At 49.4% G+C, this 25086-nt stretch overlaps 1 protein-coding gene across 1 annotated transcript in view; it reads left to right on the top strand.

The window, feature by feature from the left end:
- The window catches only part of PPP1R16B (protein phosphatase 1 regulatory subunit 16B), a 64238-nt gene that overhangs the window by 5561 nt on the left and 33591 nt on the right, over positions 1-25086 (top strand). The window contains exon 2 of the mRNA XM_037402999.1: positions 13060-13462. Within this exon, the coding sequence (XP_037258896.1) occupies positions 13216-13462 (247 nt within the window). The 5' untranslated portion in view covers positions 13060-13215. The remainder of the gene's footprint in view (positions 1-13059; positions 13463-25086) is intronic.

Here is a 25086-nt window from a genome sequence, read left to right as displayed (position 1 = left end):
CCTGAGCTGGACATAGGTGGCAGGCGTAAATTATTTGCAACAGCTGCCCTAGGTACTGCTCTTGTGCTGCTCTCGTCTTGCAGCATCGGCTGCAAGGAGGAGTGGGGATATTTGCATGATCTTTTGAGTTGTGCTGAGACACTCTGCTGTTACACTGCTCCTTTGGATTTGTCAGGCTTAAGTTAAATGTATATAATTTTAACATCTCATGATTCTTTGGGGGCTGACTCATGGTTTTTTGGCCTGAGTGAATCATAGCTCTTGAACTCCATTGCTAAATTCATTATGCAACAATTACAGGGTTGGAAATGCCACCCAAAGTGCACACAAACAAGCTGGCAGCAATTTTCCTCTCCTTTTCTCTCACCCTGTGTTGCCAAGAGACCTCACCTGTGAGTTTGCTCATTAGCTCTTGCCTGCGCTGTGTAGGTGAGGGTCTGCACGGCACACCGCATCTTGATGCTTTGCCCTTGAGCTGGAAGGGGTAGGAGTTGCAGGTTGGGTGTTTCTGGAAGAGAAGAGAGGGGACAGCCTAGGAGGGGAGGCTGGAGACGCGCAGCTTTGCTCGTTGGTGCCAGTTGCCTTAATTTTGTCACAACTGCTCCATGTGATGTTATGGCATAGTCATGGCATCTCCGATGATCCATATGGGAAAACCCCAAGTATGAGGCGCTGCTCTGCAGTGTCTCCATGTGGCAATATTGGATGTTGACAGCATTTCACAGGCATAAATTCTGCTTGATTACTTGCTCAGCAGCTTAAAGGTCAAATACCCATTCAAGGAGAAAGACCAAGGCAGGTGTGAGCCTTGCGCTGGCTGTCAAGTGTCTAGTAATACCCACCGTCGTTTTCTCTGCTTTGTGGACTAAGCCGAGATTTGGGGATTTGTATAAGGCTTGGCTTTTTATTGCGGAGGTTTTGTGCAAGAGTTCATCTGGTATGTGAAATTAAGAGGGGCTTTGTACCAGGTGGGCTTTGCTTGCCGACTTGTTTAACCCACCAAAGCAGCTGGTGGGAGCTGTGCCGTAGATCTGTCGGTGGGATGCAGAAGGGCCATCTCCACCATCTGCAGGATCGGATCAGGCATTTTCTGGCTTTAAAATGCCCCTGCTACCTGAATTTCACTTTCACTACCAGAACACTGATTTTTTTTCTGCCATCCAAAAAAACCTGCTTCTCAGAGCAAATACTCGGCTGAGGCACGTACGGAGTGGCAGGCTGGGTACCGGTACCTGGGAAGCCTCCAGAAAGTCTCCCTGAAGAGCAGCCAGTCTCTTCCCTGGGCAGGGCTGGCTGTTTGCACATCCAGGCCTTGGCTGCACGTTGAGACTGCAGGGGAGGGTGGCTGAACCTTGTGCTGGTGGGTGAGTGAGGTTCTCCTTGGTGGTTCTCGGCCTGTGGCAGCAGAGCACTAGTGCTTGTAATCCCAGAAATGGCAGAAGCAAAGTAAGAACTCGATTGACAAGGACAAGAGCAGTACCAGCAATTCTGGTGCCAAAGTTCATAGTCAAGTTAATCTAAAGTATCCAAAATCATATTTTCAGACTAAGAAGTGGTAAATATTTGATGAAACTGAATGTCAGAACAACTGCATTGTCAGAGCAGCAAGTCAGGCCAACGTACCAGCTCTGACTGTGGCCAAGAGTAGATGCAGAAAACACAAAAAGTAGGGCATGTATGGTGACGTGCGGGTTGATAACTGAGCCTAAAAATAAGGTACTTTAGAAACATAAAATCTGCCTTGCAAGCAAGGCAGTGGCAAGCTGCTCTGTCTGATTTAAGACTGAAACTGGTGATGTTGGCACTGCAGAAAGTTGTGCTAACGGTTTGTTAGCATTTTGCTAGCAAAACATTTTGTTTCAATCTGATGGTTTGCATCTAAGATAAGGCAAGTTACTCTGGAGCCGTGCTTGGGCAGAGGTGGAAGTGAGAGGCAGTGGCGGGGCTGTTGGCAGAGATGCTTTTCCTCAGCCAAGCCCTGCTAGCAGCAGCCTGCTCCCTGTGCAGGGTTTCTGCTGATCTGCATTTTAAGGAGCTTTTGTCCTCTTGAAGTATTATGGTTCGACTTTCTAGAAGATGCACTTATAATACTCCTGCAGGCTTCAAGGGAAAACAGTCTTGATTGCCCTGCAGTAGCAGTATCTGGTGATGCCGACCTTTGAATGGGCTGGCACTGGCACCCTATAGCAACTATATGATACTGCTTGTTGGCATGCTGCAGGGAAGCCTGACCTGCTGTGCTGGAGGTCTGTAGTGTCAGATCAGCAGCCTCGGGACCCCCTTGCATGCTGGTGGCTGACCTTGACCTGCAAAGGCTAGCTGGACAGGAAGATGAATTTTTTGGAGTGGTGGGGTGACATGTGCATAATTCAGCAGTGAAATAAGTAAGTCATTGCGGAGCTCACCAAGGTGTAAGGGCTGTGCCTTAGACAACAAATCCAGATGTTTGGGCCATGTGGAGCAAAGCAACTCACACTGTAGCATGGATAATTCATTTTTCCCAAAGCCTGACCTCTTCACCCTCCCAGCAGAGCCTGCGGACACCCTGCTGGTCCCTGCACAGCAGAGGCAGGTGAGCAACACCATCCTGAGTAGATGTACAGGCTCCCTGATGGATGCAGGATGGGTCAGAGAGCACCTTTTTGAATAACTTGGTTAAGATCTTTTAAGGATTATTGGAGTGGTTACAGATATGCTCAATAGTGTCTGTAAACAGTAGCGTTGAAAGCATTTTGTTAGCAATAATTAAACGCAACTGCTATTTAAAAAGGTTAAGTCAGACTGTTGGGAAGAACAGCGTCCCTTAAATCTCCCACAAAATCAATATTCCTCCTGTCAGGTATGTAGCAAACACTTTCAAATCCTGGCAGTTGTATTCAAGCCCACCACAAGGCAGCACATCATCCTGACAGCAACGCTGCTTACCAGTCTCTCGGAACCTCTCTCCACGCTGTGGTGGGCCGCTCAGCACGTTTGGCTCTGGCACTTGGGGGCTCTGAGTTGGTTGAGGGTTCTGCCCAGCTGGTGACATCTGTCCCATGGCTGGAGGCAAATGCCTGCTGCTAGAGGGCTACATGGTATTTGCTGCTGTGGTCTGGTCACCTGGGGACCTCTTCTGGCTTCTGCACAAGGTGATGCATCCCGCAGGACCTGACCTTGGATCACTGGGTGCTATGGTCTAGGTGATCAGCTTGGAAGAAGTTGTTGTCTCTTGGTGGCAATGTTGGTACAGCGAACTCCAGTATGGGTGTGCAGGGATGAATCTTCTCTTGCATACCAGCATCATCTCACAGCGTGAACCCATCACGTGTTGTCCCTTCCTGCCATCTGATGGTGGTTGTGGTGGCTTTGTTGGCTGCTGGCATTGTCACAGCAGTGCCGCAAAAGCTGGCAGAGTCATGCTTTTGCTTTGAAAAGAGAAGAGCGAGGCAGGACTCTCCTCTGGTGGTGAAGAAACCAGAAAAAAATCAAAAAGGGGGATGTATTCCCATGGGATGGTAACGCCCTGCTGTGTCCCCCAGCCTGCTGCAGAAAGGCAGAGCCCCGGGGCTGCACAGCTGGGTGGGGGCAGGTGGGATGCCCGCTCCTGTGCAGGGGTGCATGGCCCAGAGGTGACAGCGAGGGTGGCCATCCCCTGGGAAAGGCACAACCCTGTCGATAGCTGAGAGCCTGCAAAGCCCCTGCCACTGAAACATCCCATGTTGGCACAGTTTGAGGTGCCTAGGAGCTGTAAATGGAAAATCCAGGCACTTATCTAGCTTGTTGCAGTGCCAGAATAGGGCAGTTCCCAGGATTTTTTGTTTCCCCGTGGGCCAAAATGTGTGTAAGTGGCTTTAAACAATAGAAGGATTTCTGTTAAAAAGACTGGGGTGCGGACGAATAGGGCTTTAATTTGTACCTTAAGGGAAGGGTGTGGGCTCTTGCAATGGTGTTTTTGCGATTCTGTTGGAAATTAGCTGGTTTTTTTCCCATGTCTTATTTTAAAGCCTGTTTGGGGGAAAGATTTGTTGTTGTTTTTCAAATTACAGATCTCTGAATGTGTAGTTTAAAATGTCAGGAAGAGGGATGCAGTTTTGGAACACCCCACACATCTGTCTGTTGCAGGGTTGATAAAAACAGAAGCTTTAACCAGAAAAACAAACAAAAAAAAGAGGTAGTATCCCTGTCATAGATGGGTCAGGCTGCTTTCCCTTGCAGGTGTCTGCATTGCAACCCACACTCACATATAATGTGGTGTGGAAAAAATAAATGGAAAGCCGAATCAGAGACTTACACCCTCAATTAATTTTTTTTTTTGTTGTTCCACATAATCGGAGCTGCTGCATGCCTTTCCTTCAATATTTAACTGCCTGGCTCAGAAGATGGGGCTGCCCTTGTGCGAGGGAAGTTGGGATTCAGTTCATGTTTGCACAGAAATCCCGTTCTGATCTTTCTTTCTTTGCCTAAGGGCAGGGATCCTGCTGCTCCTCTGATGCTGGAGATAAATTTTGTTAGCAGATACTTTTCTTTGGGAGAGCAAAGGGGAGAGGGGAGTGGTATGTAATGAATTCTTGAAGGAATAAAATTTCCTTCTCTTCAAGCATAGTCTTCTCTAGAGTCCTGTGTGCAGCTCGAGCCTGTCTGCACTGTCGCCGGTACAGTCAGTGGGGAGCAGAGGGGAGAGCTTTGCGCATGGTTTGATGTGAACAGTTCTTATCTAAGGAAAAAAAAAATGAATCGGTACAATTAGCGTGTGCTCTCTGCAGATTTACAGGCTGTTGAATAGTTTTCTCTGTTGCACCAGGCTAAAAGGGGACGGTGTGTTTTGGTGTGTAGTTTGACACCGAGTCCCAAACTTAGTTTCTGATTTTTACCTCGATTCAAAACCAGGTTTAGATTTCCAAGCTCACACTAACTGACACGTCCCTCTCCTTTCTCTGTGTTGCAAGCTGGTGGCCAAGAGCCCCGGGCAGCTCTTTTTACTGAGTCACCCATTGACCTGAAAGCAGGAGGCAAACCAGAGGTTTCACCCTTGGACAGCGAGAGGGGGCTGAGCAGTTTCTGCAGCTCCAAGGCACCCTCCAAGGGGCACTGGGTGCCCGGTCTGGGGCGATGCCTCATGCTGGGGGCTGGAAGAGCCCGGTCTGCCCATGGGTGCGGAGGGAAAGCCAGCGAGAGCAGAGCTCGGCTGCCTGGTTGCTAAGTAGGATGCTAGGGAACAAAAATGGAGAGGCGAGGAAAAACCCTAAACTTGCAATGAACACGAAAACTATCCACAGAAAAGTTTTGGATTTGAAAATCTACCTGGGCAAGAAGAGTTCAGTGCAGAAAAATGGCAGCCTTGAGAGAGCTGTGTGGAGCAGATGTAGACAAGAGCGTTGTTCTACAGAACTTCTAGATTAAGGTTTTCTAAAATGCCTCCGAGCCCTGCTGCCCTGCACTGGGGATTGGGCTTAAGGAGCAGCTTTGTGCGAGACCCATGTGGAGGAAAGCAAGCGCTGGGCTGGGCTGGCTTTAACGCTCTGCCTTTCTCCTAAATCATGTGTGTACGTTGTGCTTGGGCTTGTGTCCTACTAAAGCAAAGCCCTCCGTGGCTGCGGCCGTGCCCAGCGAACCCAAAGGCTCAGCTCTCCAGCTGTGCATAGGAGCCTGATGCCCGGCGTGTGTACGTCTGGGGACCACTGCCAGACTTGTTTTGCTCACCACTGAGGTGCTGCTGGAAAGAGCAGCGTGATTCCAGGCACACTGGTGTGGGGGAGGACTGCTTGGCACAGAAGGTCTTCTTTATTTATTTATTTATTTATTTAAGGAAGCCCACGTTGAAATATTGATAGGAAAAAGAATGTATATTGTGTTGTGTCGAGTGTTTACAGGAAATATATAGTGAAAATACTGAGGGGCTTTCCTCAAACAACTGCCAATATTGTTAGGAGTGGAACAGTTGGGAGGAAAAAAGAATGAGGCACTTAAAATTTTCTATTACCAGCATCAGCTCCAGAGATATTTTTTTTTTACTTGCTGTTTCACATTTTTCTTCTTTCTCATATTTCATTCCCACTCTTAGGAAGGAGCTCACTGAAGAGGGCGAGATTATCTAGAACTAGAGATAAAGTGGCCAAACCAAAATGTTTTTAGTTCTCTGGGGAAGAATTTAGCTTTAAATTTTGAGCTTTCCATTCAGCTAGAAATATAACATCGGTTGATGCACCTTCACCACCAAACTTACCTCTGCATCAAGCAGCAATGAAACTTCCTTTACTGCAGATGGGTAAAACAGTGTCTTCACTTTAAGAAGGTAATTGGGGCACAGATTAAATTACTTACTTTGCATACAAGAAACCTGTGGGAAAGCCAAGAATCTCTCCTGAAGCTCCCAATTTCTGATGAGATCTCTCACCCAGAAGACTTCTGTACCTGCTCTTCCTCACCAGCACTCCAGGGCAGGCTGTAGGAGTTGTGCTCTCTAAGGGGTCTTGGCTTTTTTTTTTTTTCCCCTTCCCCTCCCCCTTTGTATGTTTTTAAGTGATGTTTCCTTACACTTTCTCCTTCATCCCTTCAGGAGGAACCATTTGTCTAGTAGTGCTGAGCATCTGCTGCTTAAAATGCTGCAGAAGCCTTGAGTGAGGAAATGAGCTGTTTGTTTCGAAGAAACCAGTGAAATTAAATTGTTGCTGCATGATTTTCATAATTTTTACTCCTCCGTGTGGTTAACCTGCGGGTGCTGTGGGGCTCGCAGCAGGGTGCAGGGAGAATCACATGGTGCGCGCGAGAAGAATTTGCTACCAGAAGCAATAGCCAGAGCTGAGGGATGAGCAGGGTTTCACCAGTACCTCACAGCTGGAGCACAGGGCTAGAAATAACAATCCTGAGGTGGTGGTGTACCCCTTACAGCCAGCCCACTGCCTGAAGTCAGGCGAGTGACCTTGTTCTGTATTCATCTGTTAATCAGTGGATGCTTCACCTCTGGGGGAGGGTTTGTTGCATGTTATTTTGGAGGTACTGGCTCAGGTGTGGGGCTGGGGCTGGGGCACCTGCATTTACCGGTGGCAGGTTTCTGACGTCAGCTTTGCTATCATCCCTGACATCCCGGAGGAGATAGTGGTCAGGGTCCCCCTGTGTTACAGATATCCAGACAAGGGAGATGGTACAACCTGTCTGGCATGGTGTGATATTAGAGAAATAAAAATTTTGGTTTCAGAAAGGAAGCCCTTTAGGAGGCTGGAAACACTGCGTTTTGGTTTGCTTACCACTGCAGACATTCACCGTGGGTGTTTTTGTTCTCCTCCTCCTCTTCCCCTGGGCTTTGCAGGAGAGGTGACTGTCCTGCAGGTGAGAACAAGTGCTTCAGGGCCATGATTGCTCAGAGGGACAGGCGACTTTCTTGTGGTTTGAACTCCCCTTCCCAGTTTGCCATGTGGTCGCTGTTGGTAACTGACCCTCTGTCTTCATTTGGAAGCCCCAGTGGCTGAGTCCCCTGTTATAGGTGTGTAAGGCTGTAATGGTTTGGGTCATTGGGTGGTCAGGCTTGGTGCAGTGTCCTTGTTGATGATGCTCTAATGAAATGTTTTTCCAAAAGGCAGGAGGCGAGAGAAGCAGTTATAATAGGGAAAGACACCCTGGTTCTAAGCTATGGTTTCTTAGCATGAAAGAGCCTCTTGTCTTGATCCAGCCTGTACTAATTATGAAAAACCAACAACAACCCACCCTACAAACCCCAAGAGCTCTTGGTCCCGAACAGAGCTCACTGTTCCCATGAGCAGGCCAGAAGAGGGGTTTGGTTGCCCACCTTCCCGAAGGTGCTGCAGATTGCTGCAGGGAGCAGCCTGCGTGTCGGTGGTGGGGTGGGGAGCGCCTTGGCAGAGCCGGCGCCGTTACGTGCTCGGCAGTGACACCGTTTAGGAAATGACTTGCAGCATGTTCCTCTCTGGGGAAGGTGGGAGGGGGATGCTGCTGCCCTTCTCACCCCCGGTCTGGGCTGCGGGGAGGGAGGGAACGGACCTCAGCTCTTTGTATGGTCAGCCCCATGACACATCCGTGATTTGGACAGCCCCGCTGTGTCCCCCACCTTGTTCTCCCTTGGGGACAGTTGAACTCCTGTGCCCTTCTTTCCCTGCCGTTCCTGCCTGTCCCTTAATCTGTCACCTTCTCGTGGTGGCTTTCTGGCTCTCTCAGGATGGTGTTACGGCTGCTGGGCTGCCATTGAGCTCTTTTCCCTCACCAGGGAGCAAGCAGCGAAGAGCTGCTCTGCTGCATCCTCCAGACCCTGGGGAGATCCTGGCCAAGAGCACAAACTGCCACACAGAACATGCGCCTTTGGCCGCTTTGTGTCACCAAGCAGTGACAGCCCTGAAGGTGATGCCTGAAAGAGAAACGCGGGAATTCTTCACTGGTGCTCGCTGCCAGAGGATGGGTTCAGCAAAAGGGCTGCAATGGGCTGGTCATCTGGCTCTTTGTGGGCAGGAATAGCCCAGACTGGCCTTTGCCCTCGTAGGAAGCAGAAGGGGTAAATGTGGCAATTCCTCACCTTGTCATGGTGCAGGAGTTGACTCTTAATGAAATAAATGAATCAGCCGCCGCCTCTGCAGGCTGCTTATGCGCTCAGATCCCCGCTATAGGCTTTTGTGCTCGGTTTCCAATTCCAGCTGAGAGGAGATTAGCTTGGGGTGGGGAGCAGAGGGCTATTTCTGTCGCTTTTCATGCCACCGACTTGACTTTATGCTGCAGGCACTTCATCTAATCAGCTGGGCCCGATCCTGCGGGTGCCTCCCCACGAGCAACCCAGTGAATGAAAATAATCTCCTTGACTTTGGAAGCGGCTGCTCACTACCTGGGTCTTGAATTTTACCTTGCTGGAAAGATGCACGATTTAGAAGAATTCTCTACTTGCCGAACTATTTCATTGCAAGGTGTCCCACTCGAGGGTTGCTCTTCCATGGTTTGTGTGTTATTTTTTTTTAAGTGGAATAAAACTGAAATCAATTGATGACACTTAAGTGAAGGACTCCTGTAAGTGTTTGTGTTCTGCTTCACCGTCATGCTGTGCTTAAAGTAGTGCCTTGGGGAGATGTGATGGAGGATTTGCAGGGCTTAGCTCCAGCTTCATCGTCTGGTGGGGAGATGAGGAGGCTCTCCAGCATCACTCAGCGACGTGGCTGTCTTAATGGATCCAGCTTCAACCTCAGCAACATTATAGCAAAGTGTCTGCAAGTTGAATGCTTTGTAGGAAGGTTGAGGGGGCCAACTTTGAGTGTGTGCTGGAACAGGAAAACAAACCCGCTCGGTTTGGTCCTTACAGGTTGGTGCTTGCATCCCACGAAGGTGAAATGGGAAGTGTGTGTACAGGAGATGAAGGACCCCTCTGGGCGGGGCTGGTGGTACCTGGTAGGCAGCTTGTTGCAGCTGCTGACTCAACTAAACTCTGACTTCACAGAATCGCCGTCTCTTCTTGTATTGTGAGTGAGTAACCAATGCCCTGACAGTCCTTATGAGCTTAGCGAGATAGATCTTGTGCGAAGACAAAACACACAGGAAACGCAAACTGTTTTAAAAAGAAACCATTGTGGTTGCCAGCGCTTGCCTGCCCTGTGTAGGGAGTGAGCTTTGACACAGTTGGAGCGGGTCTTTTGTGCTGCAGCGCCGAGAGGACGGCGATGGCACAAGCGGGATACAATAGAGAGTGTCTTGCCTTCCTTTTGGCCCCCGAAATAGCCGCCTGCTGTCCCTGCGGGGCCGGGGGCCGCATGTCTGGCAGGATGCGCTTGGCATGGCGGCAGGCAGATCTGCCGAGCTCATGGAAACTGCTCAGTCAAACACGAGGGACAGCACTTCCCCCCCACCCCCCCTTTTTAAAATAAAACAGAAACCAAAATGTGATGCCTTGCAAACCACAGACACCCACACAGCCAGCTTCTGTGGCGCTTTGCAGGTAAACAAATGCTGGGGCCCAAAACCGTGCTGTCGTTAGACTGACCAGTCTGTGTGAGGAGAAGTCAATGTGCTGGTTTTTTGGTACAGGGAAGAAACTAGGTCATTGGGAAACAGGTGGTTGGAGTAATGGAGCCAAAGTCTCTCTGAGGCTCTGGGGTCTTTGGAGGGTGCTCCGGGACTTGTCTGGGGGAAGCTGAGCTGTGTCCCTTTCAGGAAGACTTCTCAGGGTGACCCCTCTGCTCCTTTAGAGGTTAATTTGCTGGTTGGTTTGAGGAGGTGCTGGCATCTGGTAGGTCCATAAGATGTCTCTTGGTGTCCGTGGACCTCCCCTCTCCATTTCAGTCTCCTCTGGAGGCCACTCAAATCTCCCTTTCATTCTGTTGTGAGAGCAGAGGAGCTGCTGGAGGACGAGGTGCATGCGGGAAGGCTGAAACGTGGCAAGCAGAGCAAGCCGCGCTTCTCCTCACCTTACAAATCAAAGTCCTGTTGCTCTTTCCAAGGTGCTGTCCTAATACCGCCAAGAAAGCTTCCAGCTTTTTTTTTTTTTTGGTAAACAGGGAGATGCTGAAATAAAGTTTCTTTGCTTTAATAAACCGGCAGAATTAGGTCCTCGTTTCTACTTCAGGTGTATTTTGGGAAACATTTGTTCATCTTTCAGCAAACAATGGCAGAAGTGGCCTGGAAAAGGAGCAGGGTGGGAGTGTGCATGGTATGCGGAGAGGCATTTCCTACCCTTATCTCCCCTCCTTCGAGGTATTGTAAACGGGGCTTCAGATCTGCAGCCTGTGTTACTGGGGCAGCGATTGCCAAAAATGATACCTTCCCCGGGATGCCTGCAAGGGGCAGGAGCCGTGCTGTGCGGAGCAGGGGTCAGGAGAGGTGGTGAAGAGCTTTCCAGCCAAGCGCCTGTGCCTGGTAAATGCGTCTGTCCCAAAATTAAAAAGTTTTTTGCAAAGTGGGCTGCATTTGCACTGCTCTTGTTGGCAGGGTTTCTGAGGGCCGTGGTGAGTCCCGGCTCGTGGGGGCTGCGGGCAGGGGTCAGGGGGAGCTGTGCCATGGAGGAGCTGTGGCACGCTTTCCAGTGCTGTGCTAAAGCCATGCGTTGATGTTCTCCATTTTGGGCAAGTGTTTGAATTTCTGGGTAGTATCTCTCTTATGAAAAGGTTTGTAAGGGTTTGGATTTGTCCCTGTGTGTAACTAAAGCGTTTATTTTGCAATGTTAAGTTCTTACAGGATGGAACAAGGGTTTTCTTGTTCAGGTCTATCTGAAACCCTCAAAATAAGGTTTGCAGGTGCTGCTGAAGCTGCCCTTGGCCTTCTGATGGCTATTTACTGGATAAAGTGACTGCCCAGGACCTGCCTGTATGCTCTGGCTGAGTTTGTTTGTTTTTAGTCCTCAAACCAATTATCTTGCAGAGGAAATGATGTGCCTCACTGTCAGTCTGCCAAGATATTTATAGGTAAGGTCAAACATCTGTGGAAGGTCTGTAGCAGTGTTTGGAAGGAGCAGCTGTCTCATCCTGGCAAAACTCACTGGGATGTGGTGGATGTGCTGCGTGGCAGGGACGTTTCCCTGCAGCTCCTCGGAGTAATGCCTCCCTGACTGGGCTGCTTCGCCTCTGAAGAGGGACAAGCAGTGGCTTTTCCTGGCTTGGCTGGAATGGGGTAAGGTTTGGTATCCTCACCACGTCTCTCACCTGGTTCTGGCTACCTCTCTTCTGCTGCTTCTGCTGCTATTTTTCCCACAGAGGCTTTGCATCCATCACTTAGGAGACTGTTGCTTGCTCTGTTTTGGAGCAGGAGAGTTGAGCAAGGAATGGCTTCAGCTGCCCTGTTGGAGCTTTCTCAGGTGCTTGTGAATACTTAAGCTCTCCACAGTCTCCCTTATTCCCCGTCAACTTCCCCCCATCTCCCCGCTTCAAGTTGGCTGAACCATAAGAGCTCTCACCTCATACGTGGTTATTTGCAGCATACCTCGGTTTGGCACGCTCACCTTGCCATTCAGCATGCTTTGTGCCAGTCTGTTTGGAAAGGACTCATTCAGTTTGCTCGTGACATTGGCTTTATTTCAAACACACCTTTCCCTGTTGGACTGCTCCTTAAATCTGGGACATGTTTCCTCCTCCTGTGCAGCAGATGATTGCGTGGCTGCCCATGGGTTGCCCGGTTGATCACTCTGCAGGTAGCACTGCTCAGAGGTCTGATGTCGTGGTCACATCGAGAGTCTGGGGCTGTGATTTAACTGCTCTTGTTGCTGTGCTTGTGGAAGCCCGTACAGCAAAACCAGAATGAGATAGTGTGTGGTGAAGAAAAAACCTGAAGTAAGAGAGAAATGAACACAAACCCCATGGTTTTAAGTCGCTGAGGTGGTTTAAGTGTTAGTAATACAGTAATACCTCCCTGGCAGCCGCATCCTACCCGACTGCCCTCAGCTAGGGCTGGGGTGAGAAGGGGCTGATGGATGAAGTAGAAGAGTGCAGATGCTGCTGCTGGTGAGTAGAGCTTCTCTGGGAAAACCTGCCTGGCCTCAGGGCACTGGACAGGTAGTCCTATGCATCTCCAGCTTCTGGGTTGTTTCTGCTGGGATGGCCTCGTCTGGTGTCAGGGCTGCCCTGGGCTGTGGCACTGCAGCTGCGGTCCCCTCTGCCCTGTGCTTTGCTGCTCAGCCCGAAATGCTTCAGGGAGGCGGCTGCTGGTGTGCATCAGTGCGGCGCAGTCCCGGCTGCGGTGTTGGGGACACCTCTAACAAGGGTGCTGGTTACACTGGAAGGGGCCAGCTGGAGGGAAGGATGAGTCTCAGTGCTTGAATCTGTCCTGAGCTGTCTGAGGAATGATACCAAATACCATGGAAGGTCTTTGCTCATTAAGACTTTCTTCTGCTCATACGAGAGGGCTACCTTGAACTATAGATGTGACTGAATCGTACAGTAAAACTGCTGCTTTATCAAGAGGTTTTTGCTTGGGTGTTGGGAGTGGGTGAAGGGTGGAACCACAAAGGCTAGTGAGAACAATGGAGAGATTAAAGTGCAGTTGAGTGAGCTGCCTTTTGATATGGTAGGTGTTCCCTGTCGCATTTTCCAGTGGGCTGATCTTTGTTGTTTGTCTGCACAGGGTGATGAGACTTGATCCCTCACACTTTCCTCCTCATTTCAGGTTTCCACCATATTCTCGTTGGACACTGAAATGGGCCCTTCCCAGTTTGGCCTCAGGATGCTCGTATAGCAGCAGGTAGCTGCAATCCAGAGGACCTGTGGTGGGACATTGTTTCCCGCTGGGACATCCTTCGCTCCCCCTCTCTCAGCAGAAGCAATGGATGCCCATGTGGACCTCCTGACAGAGCTGCAGCTGCTGGATAAGGTGCCCACGCTGGAGAGGCTGCGGGCAGCCCAGAAGCGGAGGGCTCAGCAGCTGAAGAAGTGGGCACAGTATGAGAAGGAGATGCAGCACAAGAAGCGGAAGCATGAAAAGAAGAGAAACGCAGTTAACAGAAAGAAAGTGTCTTTTGAGGCCAGCGTTGCGCTGCTGGAGGCTTCTCTGAGGAACGACTTGGAAGAAGGTACGGCACTTGCACTTGGCGGTTTCTTTTGTCTGGTGTGTGTGAGGTCCATGTAGCGCTGTGGTGTGCAGAGGCATTTGTGTTGACATCCGTGGACTGGACTGCCCTTGAGGTGGTGTTGGTCTGTAGAGTGTTGCTCTCTGATACAGCTATGGGGTTCTCAAAGCACTGTGTGACACCAGTGTCACCTAGATTGACATCTAGAGTGGGCACACAAATGCCAGGATAGGGCAGGAGTTGTGACTGGAATTTGGGGAAAGGGAGGCGGCTTTCATCTCTTTTCACACTTTCTACTTACAGCAGGTGTGAAACACTTCTTTGCCTGCTGGATGCGCCTCTTCTAGTGGGCTTATAGAAGTCTGTCGCAGGGATTTACATGTCAGTATAAATCTCTTCTGTTTCCCTGCAAGGCGGGGATGATTGAGAGCTACATGGATGTATGAATTTTTTTCCTATTCAAAATACTGAAAAGCATGGCTTTGCTTAATGCTTCCTATGGAAGAGAACTGCAGATTGTTCAGAAACTGGTGTAATTGTACCATTTCAAAGTGAATCAAAGTGCTTTGCTTTTGTTTCAAAATCTGAAGGGAGTTAGAAAAAAGAAAAAGTCTCAAAGTCAACCCCTGTTAGCCTCAGCATAGCACAGGGGAAAATCCGTAAAATCTGAGGAGCTGGAGCTCGCTTCTCTGCAGAGAAGTGAAAACATTTCTTGGAGGAGACATGGAGTAGCCTTTGGGGTTGCTGCTCTGCCAGGTAGCGAAATCAGTGTGATCTCCCTGATCCCTTGGCACGGCAGAGGTGAAGGAGATGCATCTCTACTTGCCAGGTTTCCTAAGCATCTCTGCTAGTGAATGTTGCTCTACTTACCAGCATCTTTTGCAAGAAGCAGTACATACTTGCCTGGTATGCGGGTGGAAGGCAAGGACCTTGTCTTGTCTTGTGAGGAGTTTCCTCAAAGTCGTGTCCCTGTTTCTGAGAAGGCCTTTTTTTTGCACTGTAACTTGTCCTTGTGTGTGTGTTTTGCCCCCGTTTGGAAACGCAGCATTTTGGTGGTGGACAGTGATGCCTGCCTGGGTGTTTGCCAAGCCCTGCTGTGTGTCTGTGGTTTTGTGTGAGTCTGTAGCCTCTCTTCGGAGAGCAGACCTGTGATAATGCCCTGGAAACTGCAGGCTTTTAGTTGTTTCTTTCGTGCTGTAATCGTTTAACAGTGGCTTCCAGCTCTTCGCTCCAGTGAACCTGTGTTTCTCACTCTGAGCCGTTGTAGTCTTCCAGGAGAGCCCTGACAGTGAAGCCAGCTAGAGCCCTGCTGTGAAATAGCGTCTGTTGGCATCGCCTGAGATGACAGATTTAACTTGTGTCGCCTCTGCCTGTGCTGGCAGGTACTTGGCAGGGTATGGCTGTGGGTTTTGTACCCAGCTGCCCGCCTGTAAGTGACAGGTCACAGCGCCGGGGTGGCTAACGAGCGTTTCATCATCTTCCTCTTTGTGTGGTGACGGTGCCTCTGCTCCGCGCTTGGGCCGGAGGGTGTGATGGGGCCATTGGGTCTGCGGGAGGCATGGCCTTCTGCCCCTTCTGGCTTTGGGTCTGGGCAGTTGGAAGGAAAGCTGCTTCATTGTCTGCCTTACAAATATTTTTGTATTTTGTGAGAGATGTGCAAATGGCGGAGGAGTTTGCAGACTTGGCACTGGTGGAGGGTAGCGGTGCACCCCGATGGCAGTGAGCAGGCAGGGCTGGTGTGTGTTCAGGCAGAGGCGTTAGCGTTCTGGCATCCGAGGTCCTGTGGATGATGGTCTTGCACCACCTGTGGACATGAATACTTTGCTGTTGGGGGTGGAGGGATTGAGCTTTCAGCTCACGGCTTCGCTCTTTTCCTCCTGTAAGGGAAACCCATTGCTGCAGGTCTCTCTCGGTACTGTAATTGTGTTGGCCTCTTTCTGCAGGCAAACCCAGGTAATGGGCTTTAACCGTCGGTGCCCCTTTTCGATGTGATGCTGGTCACACCAGATGTGATAAAGGCACTTCCCTGCTCGGTGGAAAATCAACCTCTCCGCCCACCGGAGAGGGCAGGGGCAGCATCCCTGGTGCCACAGGTGCTTCCCCTGTGCAGCTGGATTTTTCAGATGCCTCAAGTTTTGTGGTCAATTAATTTAAGCCCTAGAAATAGTGTGTGGGCAGGTCCCGTCCCTGCTCTGCCCTCTCTGTGCTGTGGGACCAGTGTAAAGGGGAGGAGGGGACAGAGTCAAACCCAGATGCCAAACTGGGAAAATTCCTTATTAAGTACCCTTGGCCAAAGTGAGGGGATTTGTGGGCTTTTGGAGGTCCTGGGTGATTATTTTGGTGTATGAATCATCTTTTGTTTCCATGTGGGAAGTGGAGGGGGAGGTGAAACATAAATGATTAAGACATTGAGAAGTTAGCGTGAGGAAGGTTAGAGAGCTGGGGGTGCAGCTGGCACGCGTCACCTCCGAGCTGCCTCTGAGAGGGTGTGCTGTTTCCATTCTTTGTTACGTTTCTCTACTTCTGTATTTATCTTTAACATTCACACCCCTGGAATGGGAAAGAGGATGGAGTTATGCATGCTGTGCAATGAAACCAGGGAAAAGAAAGTGGAGCTGGAGGCGGTGGAGCGAGTGCTGTAGGGTGGAGTCAGTGGGTGCAAAACCCTGCCCTGCTCTTCAGGGAGCAGCCCCCTGTCCCTGAGGACCTGGATGTGCTGGCTTCACTGTCCTTTGCTGTGCCTTGCCCAGATGTAATTGAAAGATCAGCGTTTTGCTCAGCCTCCGTGCACTCGCGGGTATCCGCAGCACCTTCCCTCCTCCCCGTTTCCTTCTGCCATCGATGGCACGGCCACCGGGCTGAGCCACCCTGGTTCCCACCTAGCCTCTGTCTCTGCCAATGTGACAGCCTTGGAGAAAAGGACTTCTTCCCTGTGTAAGAAAGAAATGCAGGTTTGTCCACAGGTGACTGGGTGTGATGCAGAATTGCTGCTCTCAGCGTGGTGGTGAAGCAGGACTGAAGGCAAGAGCTCCCAGGGAGCATCAGCACTGGCGTGGGCAGGAGCAGCGAAGGGGTGATAGCTCCTGCCTGCTTGTTCCTTGCATCTTTTGCAGCAGATCTGTCAAAATATCCCAGGTTTAACAAACAAGCTGCTATTAAAAGCTCCTTTGTAGCTCTGCTGAAACCAGGGTAGGGAGCACGCTGCAGACACGCTGGTGGCAGATGCGAGCGGACAGTCACGCTGGGGAGAAGTAGCGATGGGCAGCGACCCCAGACCAAGGGCAGTGGTCCCTCTGGGCTGCGTTGTGCTGGCCAGGACCTTTGGTTAGGCAAGACAGAATATCTACAGGCAGTTAATGGGTGAGCTCCAAGGCAAGAGCAGAGCATTCCCAGTGGACCCGCTCCGCTTTCCCCTGTGCGGGAGCTGGGAAGGGCACGCTGTGGAGGGGCATCGCACACCATGGCTGTTCTAAGTGGAAATATGTTCAAGCCCTTACCCAGCTCTAGGTGTGATCTGAGCTGGGTGCAGGGGGATGGTGCAAAGGTAAGCTCAGTCCATACACAGAGCTTACAGGGAGCAGCAGTGCGGTGTACAACCTCTGGGCTCTTCTAATGGCTGTGAAGGACAGCTGCTTTATTAATGCAATAAAGCAATGTTTTATAAGCTACCCTACTAATTGCAAAGAAATTGTGAGGGCTGCTGAAGGCCATGGCCCTTCAAGGCCACCCTGCAAGGAGATGGACTGAAACTGTGGGGAAGAGGCTGGTCCTGCCATTCCCGGGGCAGCACCTCGTCCCCAAGGCAGCCCCGGCTGCTGCAGGGCTGTCATGTCCAGGTCTTTCTACATCGCTGAGCTCCTATAAAAGCAGCCCCAGAGTGCGGGGAGAGGAGCTGATCTTCTGTAAATCAACAAAAGAGAACCCAGAGGTGGGTGAAGCGGCTGCCTGTACAGATGTGTGGCATTTGCTGCCTGGAAGCCCCTTTGCACACCCAGCCTGTTTGCAGGGGGAGCTGCCGCTTCAGTGGCAGAAGCTGGAGGTGTTTGCCTTAGTTGTGTTCTCTTCAGCAAACCAACGGAGAAATAAAGCCCCCGAAGGACTGATTCACCTTCCAGCAGTGCTGGAGGTGCCCTGATTTCTCCGGCTCTCAGATGAGAGCTGCCTCTCCGCGGGCGCCCGCTGGCCCCCAGCCGTGGCTCTGGGAAGCACTGCTGCAAAGTCCTTCAGCTCCCACCTTCTGGCACTGCATCCTGCAAGCAAAACTTTGTCACATCCAGAGTGTTGCATAAAACAGCGTTTCTGCAGAAGTGTAAGCATGCAGATCCTTGTGGCTGGTGAGCCAGAAAGTGAATGACAACTCAGATTTGATGATCTTGGACTTGCCATCCAGCAAAATGGTTCCTGTTAGCAGAGCAGTGGGTGCAAGTTGGGGCTCACTGGGTCCTGTGCTGATACGGATATTTCCCTGGGGAGGGTGTAAGTATTGCACAGCTTATTTATGTAAATACACCCCCATGTTTCCCTTCATGCCAACCCTTAAATCTCCTGTAAATGTGCGATAATGACGAGTGTGGTAAACCCTTTCAGGAGCCATCCCCAGGCAGCTCCTGCTGCGCTCCCTTTGCACCTTTCTGGAATAAACCCAACGTTGTCGTTTGCAAAGGCACTTTAAAAAGAGGCCCTAATTAGTGTCTATAAATTGCTTTCTTTAACCTTTCCAAGTTGATGTGATCTGTTCCCTTGTTACTGAAAACCTTTTATGAGGTGCCTTAATTTTCCACCCACATTATTAGTCTCCTGAAGCTTTTTACATGGGGTTCTTGTGTCCAAGTCTATGAGCAAGTGCATTTATCTGTCTGAGAAGATTTTTCTCCGGGGTTTCATGCCCTTCGAAGGGCTCTGAAAAAAATATCTCTTTTATTGCCAATAGTCTGAGTGCGTATCTGGGTATTTGGGGAATGATTCAAGTCAGAAATGAAGTTTCTGTTCAATAGCAAAGGTGGTTCTTGAGTTTGAAACTCCATAGGTGTGGAAATGAAAGCCATCGTCTTTGGGAAGCTGCGTGTGGGAGCCCTTGGCAATGATGGATTTAGTTAATTTTGTTAATGGCGGTTGGTATGTCTTCCAAAAGCAGATTCACATATTTGGCCACATCTAACTTGGCTTTTTCACGCAATCTGGATGTGATGCCAGTGCGGGGTGGCTTGCATATGGCAGCTAACTAGATGGCATCTGGGAGCACGAGCAATATTGAATATGCAACTTTCTCTGTTGTCATAACAAGTAAATCTTTTTTTTTCTTCCTGACTTCACGGAATTTCAATCAAGTGGGAAGATAATTTCCATTTTCATAACAGCTTGAAATGCCAACTTTTCCGTTTGAAAATTAATGCTGGAAGTCCATCTCTGCTTTTCCTGGGATGAGGCCCTCTCCTTCCCCAAATCTGGAGTCAACTTACACATTTTGTTTCCAATCCATTCTTTAGACAAAAAAGTTGGACCAGAAACACTTCTTTAAAAAAATTTAAATAACAAAATGAGATATTTCCTTAACGTCAGGATGTGTTTGATAAAATGTGACACCAGGTGTTGCAGGAAAGCTTTGGTTGCAGTGGGTCAAGCCTTTTCTTAATCCCTTTCAGAGGGATCAGGGTGTCTGTTCTTGGGTCACTGGCGGTTGCATGCACTGAGCATCGCTGCTTGCTGTTTGAAGATGTGTGAGTTGAGACACACTCTTGCCATGCCTGCAGAACAGAAATTGTGCATCTTTTGAGTTTCTCTATTCACAGCAAGGCTTGTAGCACAAGCGGTCTCTTTCCTGCGCCCCATGCAGTGAGCAATTGCTTTTCTTGACTAAAACAAGAACTGAACATGGGCGTGCAAATATGCTTTGACTGTCCTTGCTAAGAAACGGTGAGGTAGGGATGCTGGCTGGAATTTTTTTGATCAAAACTTAAACACCACCACCCTGGCCCCAAGCCTTTTACAGGCTGGCTGCCCCCCCGCCCCCAGCTCCATGGGCACATCTTCCCACTCGTGCATTGTTCCAGCAGAGCGCCCGTCCTCGGCTTGTGTAATGGAAATGGGTTGGTTTCACATCGTTTCGGTTTCTGGCTTTTATGTGGGTGCCAGCTTCCGCCATTTCTGATACCACTGGAAATATTTCTTACGTATCTGGTAATAGTATTAGAAGATAATGAATAAGTACTGGATTAAAACTACTTGTCCCTCCAGTAAGGATTGTCTGTTTGGATTCAAGGTGTTTTAAATCTAACAGGGTTTGGTCAATGATTGTTGCCAATCCCAGATTTTTGTTTCTTACTCGAAGTGGCTTAAGTCACTTTTAATCAGCTTCTAAAATTTGGCTACAGTGTGTTTTGGAGGGGAAACTCCTTGACCGCATGTACCCCTAAATAGAAACTGGGCATTTCTTCAGTTTATTGGTATTGCCGACGGTTGCTTCTTAATGCAGCCATGAGTATTCCCTTTCCAACAGAGACCTGGGCAATGAGGAGTAAAGGCTGAAACTCTCGGGGCCGTGCATGCGAGGTGCAGTAGGTAGGATATGTGAGGTCACCATCTGCTCTGCAAACCCTGCCCGGCCAAATCACAGCAGGGAGAGCTCAGGGCACCACGGCCACCTTTGCTGGGAACGTCAGGACTTTTGTCAGTCGAAGGCAGATTATCGATGGGACCTTAATTCATCCAGGTACCCAGAGATGTTTGTGCATACAACCAAGTGCTAAATCGCTGGTGTTTAACCTTTCCCTTCCCTGTCCTGGCTGCTCTGCCTCCGCTGACATGGGGGCAGCCTTGGATGGCTGTTTATTTTCTGATGTCTCTAGGCTGTCAAATGTCAAAGCCTTGCTTGTTTGGTTTGTCCCCATCTGAGCCTGATAATACCTGCTGATACATTAGTGGCTTTTTCTAGCCAGTAACTTGCCAGCTTGGTTGGCCCTGTGATGTCCCTGTCATTTCCCTGGGGGGATTGTTGTCTGCCATCCACACAAAGGGGACCAAGGCATGGAAGTGCAGTGATGGCCATCGATATGGGTCGGATCAAGCACTGAAAGCAGCATGCCCGGCTGCCTGCTCTGTGGGATAACAGTGTGGAAGGGCTGACGCTACAGCCCAGCCAGCTCCTTGCTCCGGGGGGGCTGTGACACGGGGTTTCTGCAGGCAATGTGTTTGTGGCCTGCCTGGCTGCCTTCCAGGTGTGTGCTGTTTCCTACGCTCCGATTAACTGTGTATTTTGTCCCACTCCAATAACAAGAAACCAGAGAGCGTAAATAGCAGCTCCGTCAGGGACCTCTGGTATCTTCTGCGTAATAAGCAGCAGCAACTCAGAGTGAAATATCGTCTGTCTTCCCACCTTGGCCGTGACCTCCGATAGCCAAGGCTCTGTCTTGCTGCAGTGCTCTGTTGTGATATCTAACTCAGTTCTGCCAAAACGACGTAAGATGTTAGCCTGATCACTCCTGAGAATCGCTGGTACCTCACGTTCTGCAGCATCTTTCTGTTCTTAAGTGTATTTCGTCAAAAATAAACCCCACCATATTCAACCCCAAAACAACCCATAACAAAAAGCACAGTTCTGCAGCTAAGCGTCTAACTCTTTGCAAATCAGTATTGGTGGGGAAATGAGTGATTTTGGAGGTGAAGCCTTCTTGCAGGGCTAAACCTCATGGGGCTGCTTTACCCTGATGCAGTTGCAAACGTGTTTCCGGACAGGAAGAACCTGGCTGTGAGCTGCGGTTGCAGCTCTGCTTTCTGTCCCTTCTCCTGGTCAAGGAGAACTTGAAAAGTAGATTAAATCTATTTTTTTTTTTTTTTCCCTCCAGATTTAAATTCCTGTCTTTCTGGATTTGGGCCAGCTTAGCTTAGCTGGTGTAGATTTCTTCCTCCTAGAATCATGGAAAATAGAGGTTGAGAGGGCCTCAGGAGGTCATGTAATCCACCTCCTGCCCCAAGGCAGGATCAACTGTATCTAAAATGCTTGTTAATGAGGTTGGAGTTAGGTATCTTAGTGTATTTATAGGCAGCTCCACAACTCAAGAGCGCATATACCTGTGCGAATGGCCCTGCTTCTCATCCAGTTCTGCATTTTATTCCCACTGGCTATTATTTATCATCCTTTATTTGCTTTGCATCCCACCCTTATGCTTATTGACTACGAGTTTTCCTACTTCCGTGAAGAACGCTCTAATTCCTTCTTTAATAGCAGTTGCTATGGCAGCTGGTTCAGGCGGTGCATTATAACCTAGTGCAGAGCTGCTTTTACATACGCTTTCACTGCTTGTTTTTTCCTCTGGAGCCTGGCCAGATGTTTGGGAAACCTTATCACCCACCGCAAATGTCTTGACAAAATAAAATAAATATTAAAAAAAAAAAAAAATCAGATTCTGGCACAACTGTTAAAAACGTCTCCGAAGCCTTGCCATGCTCTAAACCATCACCCAAAGGATGCTAAATAGGCCAGGAAGCAAACTGTTTAATTCTGTCTGCTGATGCCTTTGTAATCAAGAGCCAAGATGCAATCAAGCACCCTGCGCACTTTGAATTCAGGGAACAAGAGTTCATGTGCAGCTACTAGCGAGCGGATGCAGTTTCCACGGAGGTCCCTGCAATTTGCAACTGCTTATTGCTGAATTTGGCCTCTGGATTCCCCAGACAGTGTGAGGCAGGCTGGCTGTAAATGTTACTCATGTAGGAAACTGCCTTTTGGTGCTCTGTTGTGTTTCTCTGTAGCAGCTTGCAGCATCTGTCAATTTGGCCAAGGATTTCAAGTTAGATCTTGACTCCCTTTTTCCCGGTGGTCTCATCTGCTCTGCCTGGCTTTGCTTTCAAAGTGGCACAGAGGAGAGGTCCCTGCCTTGAGTGTAGGAGCACCCAAGCTCTGAATTGCAATGGGAAACTTCCAGTGTCTCATCTACCTTTGTGTGCCTTTACCTGGGCTGACAAGGGAAATCCTATTAGGTAAAAAAAAAAACATCCACCAAACAAAAAAACCGACTTTTATTTTCTTTTTCTCCTAAGGGCTACTGCTATTTTGTTCACCTCTAAAAAGGGGAGACCAGAGCAGGAATTAACCTGAAAGTCACTCCTACACTGTTCTTACTGGTTGTACCAGCCCTGTTTTAACCTGGTTGGCAGCTGATGGTTTCCACAGCACAGCAGCATTATCTGCACATGGCTTGTATTTTGTTCTGTGTTACACCTACATCTGTCTGGAAACATCCACATTTTGAGTGGGTGGGGGAGATTCTGGCATCTTCTAAGTATTTCCACTCTGATCTGATTCAGAGCAGCAAAAGTTAGAGATCAAGTGCTGGTATTTGCATGGTTCCAGTTGAAATGATAAGGCTTGAGCGCAGTGAGACACGATGGCTTGGTGTATTCAAAGTCTTTCAAATTATCTAGTCTAAAGGATTCTGTCTGTCAAAACCATCTGTTTCAATGTTACCAGCAGATTATTACTGAATGAAACCCATGAGGTCCTTGCATAGGAGTGGGGCAGCTCTGCTGCACTGGGGTTTCATTGCTGCAGGACATCTATCAGCCACCCAGTGGCTTGGGACAAGGAAGTCCCCTGGAAATCCGTACCAGCTCTCAGCCTCTTAGAGCTGGAAAGGAGCAATGACCCTGCAGTAAAGGTAAAGGACAGTCATTTCACACACATTAAGGACATGGGCAGAAGAGCCCTTTCTGCATCTCTCTACCAACGTTGGGTTCAATTCTCACGTGGTGTTGGAGGAGACAGGTGAGATTCAAAGCCGGGGTGCTGTGATTAACCCTCCCGGGGAGTCTGTCACCTCTGCAGAGATGAGGACCTAACTCGGAAACCTGGGGCTGGACAACATGCAGTGCTCTCATGGAAAGCGAGTTTCAACCTACTTAGTAGCTCCTGACTCTTCCTGTGACTCTCGAACTTTTCAGACCTGGTTTCTTTTTTCACTTCAGATCCTGTCAGTTTGTCTTTAATTAGCAAGGCTAGAGCAGGGCTCCAAGGGAACTCAAATGGGACTCTTTTTTTAATTAAAATTTTGGTTTGGTAGCCTGAAATAGCAGGTATTAGGAAGAGCCTGATCTCCAGCGAAGGAGGACAGTCCCCATGGATATGCAGTGACATCCTCCTGGCTGTCAGGCAGCTGATTATGGGGGTTTTTTTCCTCTTAAAGCTGATGCTGTCAAAACAATGATGCAAGTCCTGAATGTGATACGAAGCGCCAGTCCAGGCTGTAACCACTCAACTTCCAACCTGCTGCTGGATGCTGTGCCAAAACCACAGCATATCTGGGTTGGTAGGTGACAGTGGGTCATGGAGAGATGCTGGAGGTCCATTTCCTTTTATTAGAAGGGCCAGTGAGTTTAAAATTTCATCTTAAAGGGCATCTAAGTGGAATTCCCTGTGTGCTTTCACAGTAAAGTTATTCTTCCGTAACTTTAATCATGTAGTTGTGAAACAGCTATGAAGAAGCTGCTGCTCTGCCCCCTGATCCAAATTATTCTCGTCTGTAGCAGTTTTCCATTACTCTTCAAAGCAAGGAAAACTGTCATCTCAGTACTGGTCAACACCAAATCTGTAGCATGGATTCAAGATTTGAGTCATCATTGCATTGTATTACTCAGTGCGCTCAGATTTCCCATGCATTTAGTAACGGGAATGTATGCAGCATTCATCTGTCCAGTTACCCTACGGGGAACAAGAGAACGGGAAATATTACTTAATTCGCTTACATTCGAAGGCTTGTCTTCTAGCTGAAGGGCAATATTTGTTGACTGATTTCCTCCTGTGAAGTGGGACTGACAGCTTGAAATGCAGCTGGAGGTGGAAGGAGCCATGCCCAGAGCAGTGCAAGGGTGACAAGAGGTCTGACCATCTGGCTTTGCATGACCCTTGTACATTCTCTTGGGTCTGAGAGCTCCCAGAAACACGTGGCTCACTCAGGCTTCCTGGACCAAGCTCTGATAAGAGCCCGCTCAGCTACCACTGGCTGGGGCCTTCTTGTGAATCCCTGAACATTTTGGAATGGATCTCTAGAGATATTTGGACATTTGAACTTCTACCAAAGTCGGTTTGGTTTGGTCACCCAATGCATTCGTGCTCCTTAAGAATAGAGTCCATCTGAAAAACACCCAGCTCCTTCCTGTTGGATGGTGATGTGAAGACCACCCGGTTAAGGCACTCCTGCCCCATGGTATTAAAATATACTAACATGGCATTTTGTCCCTCTGGGGATTGCTCCGGTCAGTACCAGGAGTTCCCAGCAGCAGTGGAAACCTCTCTCCTCTTTGCTGTGGGGAGGAGCAGTTCCCTGGGCCAGCCATTACCCAGCTCTGGAAACCGACCCCAGCGCTGTGGGCTCCCCACCCTCCTCCCTCCCTTCCCACAGGAAGGGCCTGTGGGTTTTCCAGCCATGGAACAGGAAAGAAATGGGGATCCTGTTTACCTACCCACTATCTATTTAAAACTTCTCCATGTAACGTGCTGCTTATCGCTGTGGCACCGTGTTCGCCAGCTGTCCCGTCCCCGCTGCGCCCTCTGGAAAGAGCTCCTCCAGGGAGCATCATGTGTGGAGGTCCTGGGGTGCCGCAGCATGGATGTGGGGAGGGCTTCAAGACCCAGT

The sequence above is a fragment of the Falco rusticolus genome, chromosome 10 (genome assembly GCF_015220075.1).
Source record: "Falco rusticolus isolate bFalRus1 chromosome 10, bFalRus1.pri, whole genome shotgun sequence".
Classification (NCBI taxonomy): Eukaryota; Metazoa; Chordata; class Aves; order Falconiformes; family Falconidae; genus Falco; species Falco rusticolus.
The sequence above is the reverse complement of the archived record's forward strand: the minus strand, read 5'-3'. Positions and strand labels throughout refer to the sequence as shown.